General features: G+C 37.0%; 1 protein-coding gene across 1 annotated transcript in view; it reads right to left on the reverse strand.

Annotated features, from left to right (window-relative positions):
- Positions 1-7,420: 7,420 nt before the first annotated feature.
- The window catches only part of NALF1 (NALCN channel auxiliary factor 1), a 779,391-nt gene continuing 770,111 nt past the window's right edge, over positions 7,421-16,700 (reverse strand). The window contains exon 3 of the mRNA XM_048854809.2: positions 7,421-11,297. Within this exon, the coding sequence (XP_048710766.2) occupies positions 11,002-11,297 (296 nt within the window). The 3' untranslated portion in view covers positions 7,421-11,001. The remainder of the gene's footprint in view (positions 11,298-16,700) is intronic.

Raw genomic sequence — 16,700 nt, forward strand, 5'->3', positions numbered from 1 at the left:
TTCATTGCAGTGTAGATGTAGCAATAGGGGCCAGCTGTCAAGTTCAGCTCCAGCTTCGTAATGCCAAGCCATATTAAGATCAAGATTTTACTGAGCTAAAATCACGTGGCTTGGCATTCTGAACAACCCTAGCTCTGAATACACCATCTACTCTGAGCTATGGGTCTTCAAAATTTAGATCAAATGTTGCAGCTCAGACCCCTCTTTAATTCAGATCCCCTTTTCCCCTTCTTGGGTTGCATCTGGTCATTTCAAAATTGATGGATTCATCCTGTTAGGCTATGTCTACACTAGCACTTTTGTCGGTCAGGGGTGTGAAAAAACAAACTCCTGGCCAACAAAAGTTTCACTGACAAAAACATTGGTGTGGACAATGCTATGATGGGGGAGAGCATCTCCTGCTGACATAGCTATTGCCTCTTGTTGGGGATGGTTATATGCTGGCAGGAGAGCTCTAGTCATAGACTATGACCCCAGTGTGCCAGTCACTATACAAACAGAACAAAAGGATGGTCCCTGCCCCCACATTTCCCTTGTCCTTTCCTTAACAAAATCTAATATCTTGATTGCTGCTTTGCCCACTGCTGCAAATTGAACATATGTTTTCATTGAGCAGAGCTGTCCATATACATAGAATGTTTGCACACACCTGAATTGCAGCTAATTACAACAGTGAAGGAACACAATCAAACAAACAAACAAACAAAAATCTTTCATCTCTAGACTATTTTGATATCAAATAGAGCACGCTGAAGGACATTTCAGACTTTTTTTATAGGCGATAATCAAACATGAAAAGTATTTTCCACATCTATACTCAACCACTTGTTGCCTCTTCTTGTGCTATTAACTGGATGCTTCATATACAAGTTGTTACTGTTAGTCTGATGTATTTTGAAGAAAAATAACTGCTTCATGTTTAAATATTTGATGTATTTCAGAGAGTAAGTGCTCAGGAAGTATTAAATTAAAAACACTAAGAGAATGAGGAGGACCAGCCAGGGATTGGCAACCTTTGGCACACAGCCCAGCAGGGAAAGCTGCTGACGGGATGGGATGGTTTGTTTACCTGCAACATCCACAGGTTCAGCAGATCGCAGTTCCCGTGGTTCGCCGTCCCAGGCCAATGGGGGCTGCGAGAAGCGGTGCGGGCTGAGGGATGTGCCGGCCGCCGCTTCCCATAGCCCCTATTGGCCTGAGACGGCGACCTGCGACCAGTGGGAGCTGTGATCGACCAAACCTGTGTACAGTGCAGGTAAACAAACTGTCCCGGCCCATCAGCGGCTTTTCCTGACAGGCCATGTGCCAAAGGTTGCAGATCCCTGAGCTATGCTGACGTGGATACATATTTTAAAGAATGTTTGTTTCTTTCACAGAAGGTGACAAACACACCAGGTCTGCATATGCGATGATAAGTGTTTATGTTACTTATGTTGAATGTAGTCCATCACTTTCAGCCTATTATATATTAGTGAGAAATGAGGAACCACTGAACGTTAAATTAAGAAAGATGTGAAATATGCTTATGTAGAAAAACAGAAAGGTCGTGTTTTTCTAACATTATGTAAAGGGAATTTTTTTTCATAGTGGGCTTGATCCAAAGTTCACTGAAATTAATGGAAAGCCTCCTACTGGCTTATATGGGCTTTGGATCAGACCTTTAGGAACATGCATAAAGTTAAGCACATGCTTAAGTGCCTTGCTAAATGAGGTGCTTAATGAGTTTTATTTTGCCTTATGCATATTGTTTACCACACATGAATAAAAATCCAATCACAAAAACATTCTATTCCGTGTTCTGATTGCTTTTCTATTTAAGAACATGAACTATATAATTGGCATTCACTACAATATCTATTGCAGTTTGAATATTTAAGGTGAAATCCTGGCTCCATAGAGATCAATGAAAATTTTGCCTTTGGCTTCAATGCTGCCAGGATTTCCCCCCTACAGTTTAGAAACAGGGGCCTGATCATGATCTTACATCACTTTACATTTGTGTAAGTCCACTGACTTCAATGGAATTACTCCTGATTTATGAGTTTCAGTGAGATTCCTTGCCTTACCTATACATGACATGCAAAAAATAGATTCATACTATACTAAATTACAAAATGAGACAGGTAATAAAACTGTTTTTGAAATAAACCACTCATATTGTGTTTCATTTTTAAATAATGTGATTATAACTTGCATTTATATGTTTAAGATGAGGAAGCTTAAAGATTTTGAAACTATGGATGGGCATTGCAAATGAAATGTGGGTTCAAGATAACTATAATCTTAATTATCAGAGATAACACAGACAAAAGTATAGATAACGAACCGTGGATGAGGATTTTCTTCTTTCTTCACCCCAGATTTTTCTCCATATGGTCTTGCTGTCCTAGCAGTAGCAGTTAAACTTCATTTTCCTGCCCGCTCTTCAACATAATCAAACCATCAAGGCTATCAGGTTCCAGGTTACCTTGCAGAACACATATTTCTCCATATATCTCATTATTATAAAAGACTGTAGACTTTCATCTGTTGTCTGCAGGAACATCTGATGCTGACCTACAATTGCAACTGACAGATTTCCCTTTTATAAAACTCATTTTGGACCTTTGGCTGCTCTCACTTGGAGTTTTGTCATTGACTTCAGTGGACGCAGGATCAGGATTTTAATATTACCCTGCATAGAGTTCCTAATATGTTCAGAGATTCCAAGGCCAGAATGGACCATTGTTATCATCTCATCTGACCTCCTTTATAACACAGGTCATGGATCATCCCCTAAATAATTCCTAGAGTGTATCTTTTAGAAGAACATCCTCTCTTGATTTAAAAGTTGTAAGTGATGGAGAATCTATCATGATCTTGGTAAATTGTTCCAGTGGTTAATTACTCTTATCATTAAAAATTTACACTTTATTTCCAGTCTGAATTTGTCTAGCTTCAACTTCCAGTCATTGGATCATGTTATACCTTTCTCTGCTAGATTGAAGTACCCATTATTAAATATTTGTTCCCCATGTAGGTATTTACAAACTGTAATCCCCGTAACCTGAGCCACTTAACCTTCTCTTTGTTAAAATAAATAGATTGAGCTCGTTGAGTCTATCACTATAAGGCATGTTTTCCAATCCGTTAATCATTCTTGTGGCTCTATTCTGAACCCTCTCCAATTTATCAACATGTTCTAAGTTATAAGCATTTATGTACCTACCTCTGGGAGTAGCTATTTTCTTGTCAACCCCTTTTGAGTAATACAAAGATTAAGAAAACCAGGAGACCACCAGACAGACAAAGAATCAAATGCCACTTATAAATTCACTCTTTGTTATGAAATATTGAATGACCAGTATGTAGAAAAATCACTGTATTTTTGTTGTTGGAGATTTCATACAACTTAAATTTTACAGATACATAACCTAAAAATATAAGATTTTTTTTTCTGCATTCGTTCTAGTTTTCTTTCTTTTCTAAACATTTTCAAGTGGTTAGCCACAACAGAGCTCCTGCTATGTCTGCACAATGTAATCCGGGAAGCTAGAAAAGCAGGAGGAAATAACCTTAGTCCTCATACTTGTATTGTAAGCATTTTACTAAATAGGTAGTTGTTGATCTGCAGTCCAGGTAGAAAAGGTAAGAGATTTCATATTTATTTATGGGAGAAAAGAGGGGAGTTGTTTAGGTTTTCTTTTTTATGAATATTTTTAAAAATAATTATCCCCATCTGTTTAAAAAGGAATTAATGACATTCCCGAATCCCTAGCCTCCAAAAAGTCAGACTCACTGTTTGCATCTTTACATTTATTCTTGATAGAGCATCGCTTTAGTATTTTTTCACAATCTTCAACAATTTCCCCTGTCATTTTGAAAACATGATTTTTTGTGAGCCATTGTAATAAATTATTTCATCAAAGTTCTCTGTAAAAAATTAAAGATAGTATTAGTTGCTTAACTAAACTTGCTATAATAATACAATATTTAATATATTATTACAATTTACATCTTTTAAATATTTTTTTTCTGACTGGAACACGTAGCCCTCTTTTAATGCTAAGAATCATAAGACATTCCATATAGTTAAAACCACTGTCGCCATTTTAGCCCATTTCAAACAAAAACCCAGTCCTTAACTTTGACAAAAAAAGAAAAAGAAAGAAAAGAAAAAAGGAAACAAGAATAAACACACTGCTTTTAATATGAGCTTTCAGTTTCACACAACTTGGGAATAACAGAAGAGTAGAATAATTTTAATTGCAAATCCTTTAACATCAGCATGTAATTTGTAGCTGCATAGTTCAATATGACTCTTGAAAAGACTAAAAAGCTGGGTTTAAAAAAAATCCCCAAAAACAAAAAAGCAGCTTTGCAAAACTACATAAAGGGTGTCTTTAACAGGTTAAAAAAATTGCAATTAAAAAAAAAATCCTAAATTTTTATTTTCACTTGTACCAGTGAAAATATTTTAGAATCTTTTCAATATTTTTTCTTTTGTATTTATAATCCTGTGTAAGTTTTTGCATATTCAAACCCTGAATGAAGCCTGTTAGATTTCAGAAAAAAAAGGTGTATCAAATCAAGCTCAAAGCTTTGGCTCAATGTAACCTTTGCATAGAGCTGCAGCTAATTATTAGACCCACCACTTGGACAAACCTTTGAAATATTGTATTCTTTCTGTTGTGCACCTGCTTACTTATCTTCTTATCATGCAAGTGCTCAGAAGGTGTTTGGGCCTGATCCAGAGGTCCTTGAAATCAATGGGAAAATTTACATTGAATTCAGTGGGCTTTGGACCATGCCATTAATCCTGGCCCTATTGAAGTCAAACGCAAGAGTCCCATTGACTTCAATGGGACTTGGATTACAGAGGGAGAGGAAAAAATGAAAAGACAAAATCATAAAATTTTCAAACTTCAAAAAGTTCAAAATCTTTTTTGCAAGCACAGCAGCCATGATGGTTGCTGAAATATAAAGTAGAAGAACATTACTTTTTTTAAAATTACTTTATTTTTCAGAGGGCTATTAAGGCTAAAGCATGTTCCAGACCAGGCAGCTGACTCTGTCAGAGACAGAAAAAGAAAAGAAAAGAAGACAGGAGAAAGGAAAAAAACAGTCTAGTTGAATTATTTTTAACCACCTTCTTCTCCAAAGTATCATTATTTCAGTATGGGCCTGCCCCTGTGGGGTGCTATGTACTCTCAACACTCAATTAAGTAATGACAGTTAAAAGTAGTCAGCACCACACAGGACTGAGCCCTATTTGCAGTATTCCCAATATAATATATAGAGAATTCTGTAATATTGAGATAATGCTATCTAATTATGGAACATGTGACCATATTACATGCGGCGAACTCCCTGTTGGAAGAGTTTGGTGTTTGAGGAAAGCAGAAGACTCTTAAGATAGGAACTGTTAGTGACATTCCCACCCACATGCTGAGGACCTGTACAAGGCCTACGTGCCACCTAAATCCCATTTAAGACTTATAGTGTGGTCTTAGGTCCCAAATCAGCAAAATACTTAAAATATGTCTAACTTTAAGCATGAGAATCCCAATGATATCTTAAGTGGGGCCTTAAACGAGACTTAAGATGCGCAGAGGCCTAGTACTGGTCCTCTGCACAAGGAGGAAGTTCACCCTGTGTGAGTCATAGAGAGGGGGTTAGTCTTGGGAGAGTGAGAGAGACTGGGAACTCAGACTGATGCACAAAACAGCACTTTGAATCCTCTCACTTCTGGTTCTTCATTAACACTCTCTGGGCTGCTGACATTCTCATAAACTGAATGGAATATTAGGCCAATGTTCAGCAAAAGTCAAGGTTTAAAGTGAAAGACTCGAAAAAATTTGAAAGAAGCTAAGATGAGAGAGGAGCATGGAATGAGCATCAAAGTGTTCATTAAGAAAACCCTGCAAACTCACATTTTATTTTCACATTATAAAATAGTTATATGTCCCCAAAATTCTCCTTTTCAATACACATTCCATAGTGTGACTATGAATCAGAGAGAAGAATGTCACCCTATATGTTACCTTTTTACCCACTGGCTTTTTTTTAACATACAGTATGCCTGTATGCTGAACACTCTTGGAAACCTTATATTTATATCTATATATAGATATTTATATTCATATACAGATCCATATCAATATATGCATCTATCTGCCTATTGACGTACTGTATATTTTTAAAGAAACCTAGTTTGCTTGCCAGATGGGTTTCCCCAGGTTGTCCCTGATCTGTATTTGTTTTTTATACCATCATACACTATAGGTTTTTTCACATATACAGACCAGTCTTAATAATTAACAACAATGCTGGAAAATTCAGAAGTGTCTAATTCAAGCCTTTGCTCAGGGTTTTGTTGTTGTTTTTTGAAAATTCTTGCAAGTAAAAACCACAAATTGTATTTATTTAGGCTTTATCCCAAGGCTACTAATATTAACCACCATATCACCATTACCAAATATCCAACTGATACATCCCACTCACATTCACTTTCCAAACTTCCAAAATCTCTTGCTACCTCAGAACTGCTGTTTAATTTCCTCTCAGTAACAGAGAAATTTCTGTTAGTCTGTGCTCCATGCAGTGGATTTAGTTTTGAAATGAGCTTGCTACCAAACTAATAAAGAAAATGGAACCATTCACAGTATACCATTTATCGATATATAATTAAGTGTTAGTCCATTAGGGACCAATCCTGCAGTCTTTATTTAGGCACATTGCTGGAGTAAAGACTACATGATCAGAAATTTAGACCCAGACTCTGCAATGAGCTCTCAGTGGATAGACCCTGTGCCCTCATGGATTTCCAGTGAAGTCAATGGGGCTCCAAGAAGAGCCAGAGTTCCATCTACAAAGAGTTCACTGAAGGGCTGGGCATTTTTAAGATATACGGTGAAACCTGCAGTGAGGAACACCTCCAGTGAGACCCTCCCCAGCCATTTCAATTTCTCTCTAAGGTTTCTAGTATAATTTTGTTTGACCTTTAATTAACTACCTCTGCTAGGCAAATTATTTTTGCTTGCGCTTTGGGTAGTCACTTAAGACAGGTTTCACTGTGTACATGCACGCGTGTGTGGTGTCTTCAGTTACAATGATAAGCAGATGTGCTTTCTGCTTCAATGCAATACTTAGGGCAAGGCCATTCACAATATATAGATACATAGAAAGCAGGAAGACAAAGTCCTTATCCCTCCACTTTGTAATAACAAATATAATTATATTGATTAGGTGTTGAGACCAACACCAGATACCCAATGAAACCTGCCATCTCTACTATTTGGTATACAGCTCTTTGTTCCCCTGTTTTATTAGATGAAAACTACTGTTTGACCACTCATGATGGAATTTCTTGAAAACCCATTTTTGGTGTATCTTTATTGTTCCACCGATTTATTGGCAGTCAATGGCTCTGTTTCATCAATTATGGAGCTAATCCTTTATTCTACATTTGTTTTTGTCGTTAAGTTATGGCGTGCAGAAGGACAGCCTTCACCTGCTATATTTGCAAAAAATGGATGCTGGCTCTTTAATGAAAGAAAAAGTCAGTATAACATATTACCAAATGTAAATGCAATAAGGAATAACATATAGCTCTGGTTATGTTATATGACATTTGGTTGAGCAGTATTAACATATTGCACAAACTGTGAATTTTCCCTATTGCAGAAAATAAGACAATAAAAGACATGGGGAAAATCTGTTCCATATGACTGCAAAATAAATATTATTCTAGTCTTTCTTTCTTCTTTTTTTTTGTCACTTGCTTGAAGAATTATTTTAGTGTTATCTTTTCTTTTTTAAGCCAGTTCTTTATCATGTATGTAATAGGCATACAGTACAAGGAGAAATGGAACAAGATGGCAGTTACAGCAGTGGCAAGATGCAAATTTATTCTGGCAAAAAAAGTAAGATGTGCACAATATCAAGCATGCTTAAGCTTGTGCCAGGAAAACTATTACGAAGGAGGAGTGGACAAAATGAAATTTTGCATCATACATGATTACGTGTTGCTTAACTTCATAAAAGAGTCTTTGTCTACTTGTGATTTCCTAGTTGTCACCAAGAGAAGCTTCAGACCACACTGCTGGAGTGGAAATACCTTGTTGGAATGGTAACAAATATCACAGCAGTAGTCACCCCAAGAACATGATTATTTTTTTTTAAACAAAAGAAATAGAAAAGAAGAAAAAAGACAGAGAGAATTCACAGACCATTTAACTGCAGGCACTAACTCGGGGTGGGGATAAGGGGAGTATTTTATTACATTTTATACTTAATGATTAAGACTCTGTAATTGCTTCCTGCTCTGTTTTACCCAACTTTAATTTGGCTGTTTTATGCATGTGATGATGTCACCACTGTTTTTTCTCAGCTGTCTTTCTCCCCATATTGTATGACATATGTTACTGAGTGTAGCCAAGCAGTGGAGGAGTCATCTTTCTCACTGACACCAGTTGAAAACACCTTTAAAGAAAAACTAAAGGGGAGAGAGAGACAGAGAGGGAGGAAATAATATTTCTTAGAGATAATTTGTCACATTAGGTTACCATGAGGAAAAATAGGGTTCAGTGAGTAGAAATGGTAACTCTTCTTTATATGCCAGTTTATTGGGGATGAACAGGACTTGCTACTGTACTGGTGCAGTGTAAAAATAGATGAAAATGAACTATGGTGTGAACAAAAATATGAAGAACATCACAGAAATAGATGTTGAATGGCCTTTGCACAGCAGAGGTAGATAAAGGTTATAACAAACTGTTTACTGACCATGTACACTTAATATAATTAAGAGGTCAGTTGAACAAGAGCTCACCTAGTAAGTGCCTTCTCAGTAATGTGACTCATAAGCTATCATACAGTACCACAGCACTGTCCAGTTATTGCTCCACTACTTTTCAGGAATATTCCCATCCTCTTCGTAATCTACATTCTACCATTAGTTAAGGCTTTTTCATTTTCATTTCTACACTTTTTCCCACAGTTTACATCTGTTCAATGCAATTAACACATGTGCCCCTAGCAAAAAAAAGCACCATGTTTTACTGAATGGAATATATTGTGTAGGGGGAACGGAACAGGTTATGGAAACACAAATGAGCTGAAGAATTTTGCATTTTTTGGTGCTTTTTTGTATTTGCACAGATCATTTTAGGATCCTCAGTCCCAGTAATAGTAAAACACTATCAAACGAAATACTCTTGCAAAATATTTGAGCTTTTACATCTTAACAAATGCATTTTAAGCTGCTTAAGCAGTAGGGTTTCCTTCGCCCCCCTCCCCCGCAGAATTTCACAAACCATAAAATGTGAATTAAAAAATATTCCATACTTAAGTAGCAGTGATTAAATGCTCTTATAATGGAAAAAATTATCAAGGGATATTTCAAAGCTAGAAAGTAGGTAACTAAACTTTATTTGCTAAGAGAACATTTCCTATAGTTTTCCTTCATTTCCCAGCTACACAGCAAACATCTCTAAAGTGCACTTCCCAAGTGTAGTTAGAGAATAGGAAGGAATGTAAAATGTTTAAAAACAGCCCTTATTAACTTTTCCTTCCATTGATTCTATTGTAAACTCTAAAAAGCCTTTTTATAAAGCAAATACTCATACACTCAGCGGGTAAAATGTTCCCACACACACACAAAAAAAAAAAAAGCAATGGAAAAGGCAATCAGATTACTCTTCTTTCCCTTGATTACTGATAGCCTGGTGTGTTCTTTGCTGTTTCATCGCATACTTATGAAAATGGTTGACCTATTTATTAAAAAACCCATGTTCTTCAGCTGTGCTAACACATCACGTGGCATCCTTAATAACTCTAATACCTTTCAGCAACACGCAGCTTGTTAGAAAAGCAATGGATTCAAGACTGAACACACGGCAGGTACTGTTGGTGCTCAAATGCTTCTACTGGAGCTGTGTCAGAACAAAAAGGCTTCTTTTTTTCCTGAATCCCTTTGCTCCTGGACACTCTGAACCTTTGCTGGGTATGTGACTGCCGTGGAACTGAAAACGTAATTCACAACGAATGGCGATCCTTTACCTCCAGTAGGAGGAAGGCCTCCCAACTATTCAACTCGCTGAGCTTAACTGGTCTCCCATATGCTATCTAGAAAGGCTACTCCTGTTCAACTGACCAGCGAGCAAAGGACTGGACTTCTTCTTTCAAACGGGAAGTGGAGCAACAGTTTGTTATGGATTCCCATACCTAAACATTTGTTACCCGTCCGATCCCGCCTTGTAAGGAGAGCACTTGTTTGTTCAGCTAAAAGGAACCCCCCTCATGCTCCGGGTGGGCTTGCTCAGTCAGCTGGTTTGTGCAACAGTGGCAGAGGGACACCAGAATAATGTGTACCCCATTCATTGTGATTACACAGACAGAAGCAAGTGGATGTTGTCTGCTTAAGGGAGATGGGAGAGGGGGAAGGAAGAATGTTTTCCATGGTGGAAAGGACAGTTAGGTTGGTGGTGGGGGTATGTGTGTGTGTTTTTTTGTAATTTTTTTGTGTGTTTTTGTTGTTGTTGTTTTTTTAAATTTGTTTTTGTTGGTTTTTTTTTTTTTTTTTTTTGTTATGCCATGGAATCACAGCAGTCATTCCTCTAGTAGAAACTGACAGGACATAAAAGACAGAACTATCAGATGAACATACACAATGAATAGAAATATATCGACAGTGAAAAGACTTAAGTTTAGCTTTGAGAAACCGTCCCAAAAATAAAATCCTGTATTAACAAGTGCAAAAAACAAACAAAAAAAGAAACTCCAAACATTAAAACACAGTGTATAAAATGGTGTGAGAAATTTAAGTCACCATATAGCCTTTTAGTCAATAAAAAGCTTGTGTTCATGTGTCCTTGTTTGGATTGTTGCCCATCCTTTTAATTTTACCCAGAAGGCCTTTCAAGAAGTGAATTGAGGGTAAAAGCACCCAGTCTCTGTTATATTTGACTGTAGTACACATGGGCCTGTTGTGTGTCTATCGTTTGACATGTATCCTTTCTTTTATTCCTCGTTAGTTGAATTATCTTCCAAAGTTGTTATGCCTCCAAAGCCCAGTCCTGTTGAGTTCTGTGCTGCTGAGACTGTAAGTACTGTATGCAAGAGAATTAATACAAGAACACACAGTTTAAGTCTGCTGTTACACAGTCTTGATGCTGATGAAACTGTGAGCGATGTCCTGTGACACATCGATGAGTCACTTGTTTTTATAGTCCCTTTGGATTGATTATCTGGTAATAGTCCCCATCTGACATCACAGCATTCTGGTTCTGCATTGGTTGGATAATTTTCATAGAGCCCTGTAGGATAAATACAACAGAAAATTAATTTCATTAACAGACTGAATGGCAGAAGTTGGTAGTTCTCAGAAATGAACTTCTCTAGACGAAGCCGTCCCAGGTCTGAGCGTAAGTTCGGGGCTCATGTAGTTCTTGCCTTCCTGGGTCATTAGAGTTGTTGAGGTAATACTTTTAGTCTATCAAAGGGGAGAATCAAAGAACTAGCAGCCAAACAATATTTTTATAAAAGTATGGAATTGAGTGTCATTCTGGAAAAATGTGGGTTACAGTGAAAAAGCAATAACTCAAGTATACCAGTCAGAATAACCTAACATTTAAAGTCCCTTCCTTGGGGTACTGATAAATCTATTCCTAAGGATGGGTTTGTGTTAATGAGGGAGTTCTCAAACTTTGGACCCCCTTTCCACAAAACATTAATTCTATAAACCATTTTGAAAGTTCTTATTGAACAATGAACGTGTCCTAATAATATCACGGTGAGTGGGAAGGTAGACATTAAAGGCCAAATCTTCAGCTGGTGTAAACTGGTGCGTAACACTTCACCACAAAACTTTCTAAACCCATCAGCTTTCAATTGTTCCCCATCCACTTTCAGATCCTACCCCAACAAGATCCTCTGATTCGGTTCTTCTTTTCTTAACACTGCCGAAAGGGAAACAAAAAAAGAACATAGTCACTGGATCTCCTGAAATTTCTTGCTAGATAACTAGGCCTTCACTTTGAACTGGTCTGGACTAATCAATTTGACATAATTTGTGTATTTTGGAATAATTATTTCTATATTTCTGACATTATTATAGATTAGATCAGAAATGTCATAGTGTGCTATTTACTTCCCACAAATCTGCTTTACAGAAGAGTCAAGAGAACACAGTTCAGAGTTGGCATTACAAGTCCAAGAATGTCTAATGAATGATCAGAGATCTTTTCTTGATTTAAAATCATGTTGTAATAAAACATTTCGTTCAGCATTATATCAGCAATTCACACACATGACAGCTTGAGGTATTGCTAGAAATTAACTTACCAGTAATGAAGTATTAGGATCAGGCCCTTCTGAAGGGCTAAACCACTGTTATTGTTTATAGATTAAACTATCTTCTAGAAAAATGTTTGTTTTATCTAAAAAATACTGCCAATTACACAGCGTCCCTCGGGAACTAGCAGATAGACGTGTAGGCGTATCTTAATGTGCTCAGGCCCAAACTTTATACTGTTGGCATTTCATTAACTCCTTGTACAGAAGAAATTAGCACAGCATAACATAAGATAAAACCTAGCCCTTTCAGCCAATATTTCTATGGTATAGATATGCTACTAAACAGAAGAGTTTACTCAATGCACTGGTAAATATAAATTAAATCTGAGGTGGCATATTTTATATTCACATCCAAGTAAACAGTGCGATAGTGTGTTATGTTAAAAAGCGGGTCTGCATTTATCTGTGTTTTTAAAGCTTCTTTGAACTCTTTGGAAACTAGAATAGGCTCTTGGCTTTCCTGTAGTGCTCCCACTCAGGATTTGCTCCATAAGTGTTCAGCAGTCCACTTCTCTAGTTGCCTAAAATGTGGAGTCAGGTGCTTACCTATGGTTACCCGGATTTGAAAATTTTGCATTCTTACCTTTATCAGCACCACTCATGTTTAATGTTTTCTTAAGATACTCTGCTGTGGAAACACGTCAGTATTTTTTCTTGCCTATACTAAGAAACAGTCTCATTTTTAACTTTAGGTATTCTGTGATCATTCTATGGCATACATAAGTTAATATTGATAAAAAATCTTTGGTAACTGTACTTCTATAAAGAAAATACCTTAAAATGGAGGAAATTATGAAAACAGCTCTGTACCTGCAATAGCTCAAACTATTAGCTGTAATTGAAGAGACACAGAATATTGTTCATGCTTTGATCCCACTGCTGCTTGTTTACCGTTCCAACTATATTTCCTGACTTTCTTGTTTTTGGAAAACACAGACTTCCTTTGAAACCAAAGGCCATTTATACAAGTTAGCCATCAAAAAGATATTTAAATACTTCATGAACACTACAAGTACATTGGTAGAAGCAACTCCATAAGTGGCATTGGTTTTTTTTCCCTAACAATTAAAATTCTTCTCTTCCTCAATTCAGCAATTTAACTTAGTCTCTGCATGTACAGTGACATATTTAATAATTTATTAATTCCAGAATTACATCTAAATTGAATAACAATTAAATTTTCTATACTATTTAGATAATCTAGCCACCAACTTTCCCAGCGAAAACAATGAAAGATCACTACAGATTTTTTGACCCTAAGTATCACTTTTGGTTTCGTGTAGCTAAATTACCATAGCCATACTCTCTACAAATTCTAAAGTTTATACACATTTGAATCACCATGACACCTGTCAGACTGGCCGCATTTGAAACTGTAAAACTGAACAGAAAAAAGATATTTCCCTTATTCATCACTGCATTTTATATCTGTACCAAGAGAAGCCAATCTACCTTATGGAATCCAATATGTGCTTCCATTTTTTGACACAACCTCCCTGGGTGCACAGCTTCCTCTCTGCCTTTGTCACTTACATACATAGTTCCTTACCCCATCCCTCGCTCTATCTGCCTTTGGAGTTTTGCCCCCATTCCCACTTTCAGGGGCCTCCCAAAGTTCACCAGCAGGAGTTTTAGTCTGAGGAAACTGCTAAGGTTCACTAATTTTCAACATAATACCGGCCTCTCCGCACCTGCAATTCCTGAAAAGGTACATCTGAAAGCAAACTCTTAGCTATAACCACATCATTTTCCACAAACAAATGGCACATGATAGACTTCAGCATTGCACATATATCTGTAGGGAATATAACTAACTATAGCTGAGGTCAGCATTAAGGATGGATATTTTAATGTGATTAGGTTAATGGAGATTTTAGTGTGATTAAATTAAATGTGTTCAGTTTTAACTGAGTCAAGTTAAAAAGGAATTATAAGCTACTACACTTTACAAAGAAAGAGCTACGGGGAGACAAACAAGAGGTATAAAATGCGTTCACATACAGAATTTGAAGTCATTTGGGACAATGTTCCCTCAATTCCTTTCAGTAGGAGTTGTGGGTGCACATCATCTCTCATGATTTGGTCCTCACAATTTTACTTGTATATATTTTTGAAAGCCAAAGGTTTTGAAAATCAGGTTTTTTTTTCAATAAAGTTTTTTCTGTCTAACCACAAACTATGTTTTCTTCAGGACTTCTAATCCCAATCTGAGGGACAGACAAAACCTGCTCTGCCTAAAGAAGGTACGCCCAAAAATAAGAGGTAACTGCAGGGCCAGGTGGAGTAAGTCAGGAATGTAGCCTGAGCAATTTTGCTGTGAAGCACAGGGCAAATAATGGCTCCAGGAGTGAAACATCCAAAGGTGACATCACTGCATCAGACAATGCCAGCACTTAGAGTAACATTTCCCCTTTCAGAGCAATTAATTCTGGTAAATATAGGTAGGTAAAGTAGAGAACTAGACATACCTCTTTCTTTACAATGCACTTGGACATCTTTATAGAGAAAGGTCTGAACTAAAACACCAAAACTTTTGATCTAAACTTTGTGACCTTCGGCCCTAATTCCATGTCCTAAGCAAACAAACTAATTATTCTCAGAAAATGAGATGTTTATTGCCTGCAGCTTTGTTAAGCACATATAAGGCCTGATTCTTCTACATTTATGCCAGTGAACATCCACTCATGCAAGTATTCTGACCGCAGGAGGACTACTCACAGAAATGCTCACTGCTGTGAGAAAGGGTTGCACAATCTGAGTTCTTAGTGAAAAAGTAACAGATTCAAGAATATATGGAAAGGATTCAGGAAAACATTAAAAAACAGCATCTAATAAACTACAGCAACAGTTTGGACTTTAAGAGTCCCCTGTCACACTGCACCTAAATAAACTTCCACATACAGTGTCACTGCAGGATGATACATGAACTGGTATTTAAATTAAATTTCTGTGGATAGTATTTGTACTATCAAGCATGTCCACTGGCCCAAATGGACAGAAAAGAATAATCTGCAATCTGTGGCTCAGATAACCCGTCACAATGGGTAGGATTAGATATCTAGAATGTACGCCTCTATCTTTTTAGCCTGGTGATGGCTATACTAGCATTTTCTTAAAATGGAATGAGAGAGAATGGAAAAGATTTTAAGCGCTTGCTTAAATTCGGTCTGGAAGTCAGCTTTCCTTGATTTTATCCAGATGGTCTTCTACATTTCCCGATTGCTGTGTCTGCGATACACTAATGCTTCTGTCTGGATATACATTTTATAATCTGAACTATACAAAATGTAATAAAATGAAATGTAAACCAAATCTTTTTTTAAAACAAAGTTAGTCTTCCTTCAGACAGATTATTTTTAAACCAATGAAGAAGTTGTTTTCCTGTTCTAAGAACTAATTTGCCTTTCAAGATTCCATTCAAACTACAAGCTTGATGAAGTTTTGTTTGTTTGTTTTTTAATTTGCCAATGGATCGAGGAGTCTGGCAGGCTGTTTCAGGCAGTTGTCCCTGGGACATTTTTCCTTTGTGTGTGTGTGCTGGGAGAAGGGAATGAACACACTGTTATTCTATGCAATACTTACACCATTTTTATAAAAAAACATATCAGGCCAGATTCTTTGATAGTGTAAATCAGTGTGGCACCACTACAGTCATGGAGCTTCAGTGATTCATAACAGCTAAAGGTCTGTCCCCAAAAGCTATGTAATAAACTAATTTTTACTTTCCTTTTTGGTGCACCTTGTGCTGAGAAAAGAGGAGGAGGAATACATAGCCTGCTTCTAACCCAAATCAGGCTAGAACACAATCATTGGTAAAAGGTATTTAGCATTGGTGAGTGTATTGTAGAAAGGGTAAATGTGATACACATTTGAAAAAAACAACTTACATACTGTAATATTGCTGTGCAGTTTCTGGACATCACAGAAGCCCACATCCTAACTTACTATGATTCGAGAAAAGTGAGTTTACAACCAGAAATGATATTCTTAAGAAAGGGAAAATGCCAGATGGATGGTGTAAAAGCTTTATGATACCTATTTTTTAACATAAAGGAAACATTACTCCCTGTGCTAATTATTGTCCAGTGAAGCTGACATCACATGCTATGAAAGTATGGGAGAAGATTACTGAAAAGTATCTGTGTTGAACGGTTGAAATTTGGAAGTGTCAGTATGGATTCAGGACAAGACGAAGCATGAACGATGACATGTTTGCATTATGAATGCTCATGGATAAGTTCAGAGAAAGGAGATGGCAACTGGGCCACCTCCATTTGAGGACCTGGAGAAAGTGTACGATCATGTACCAAGAGAACAAGTTTGATGGAGTTTGTGACTGAGAAATGTGCCAGAAGGCTGTATCC

Source organism: Caretta caretta, chromosome 1, assembly GCF_965140235.1.
Source record: "Caretta caretta isolate rCarCar2 chromosome 1, rCarCar1.hap1, whole genome shotgun sequence".
NCBI lineage: Eukaryota > Metazoa > Chordata > Testudines > Cheloniidae > Caretta > Caretta caretta.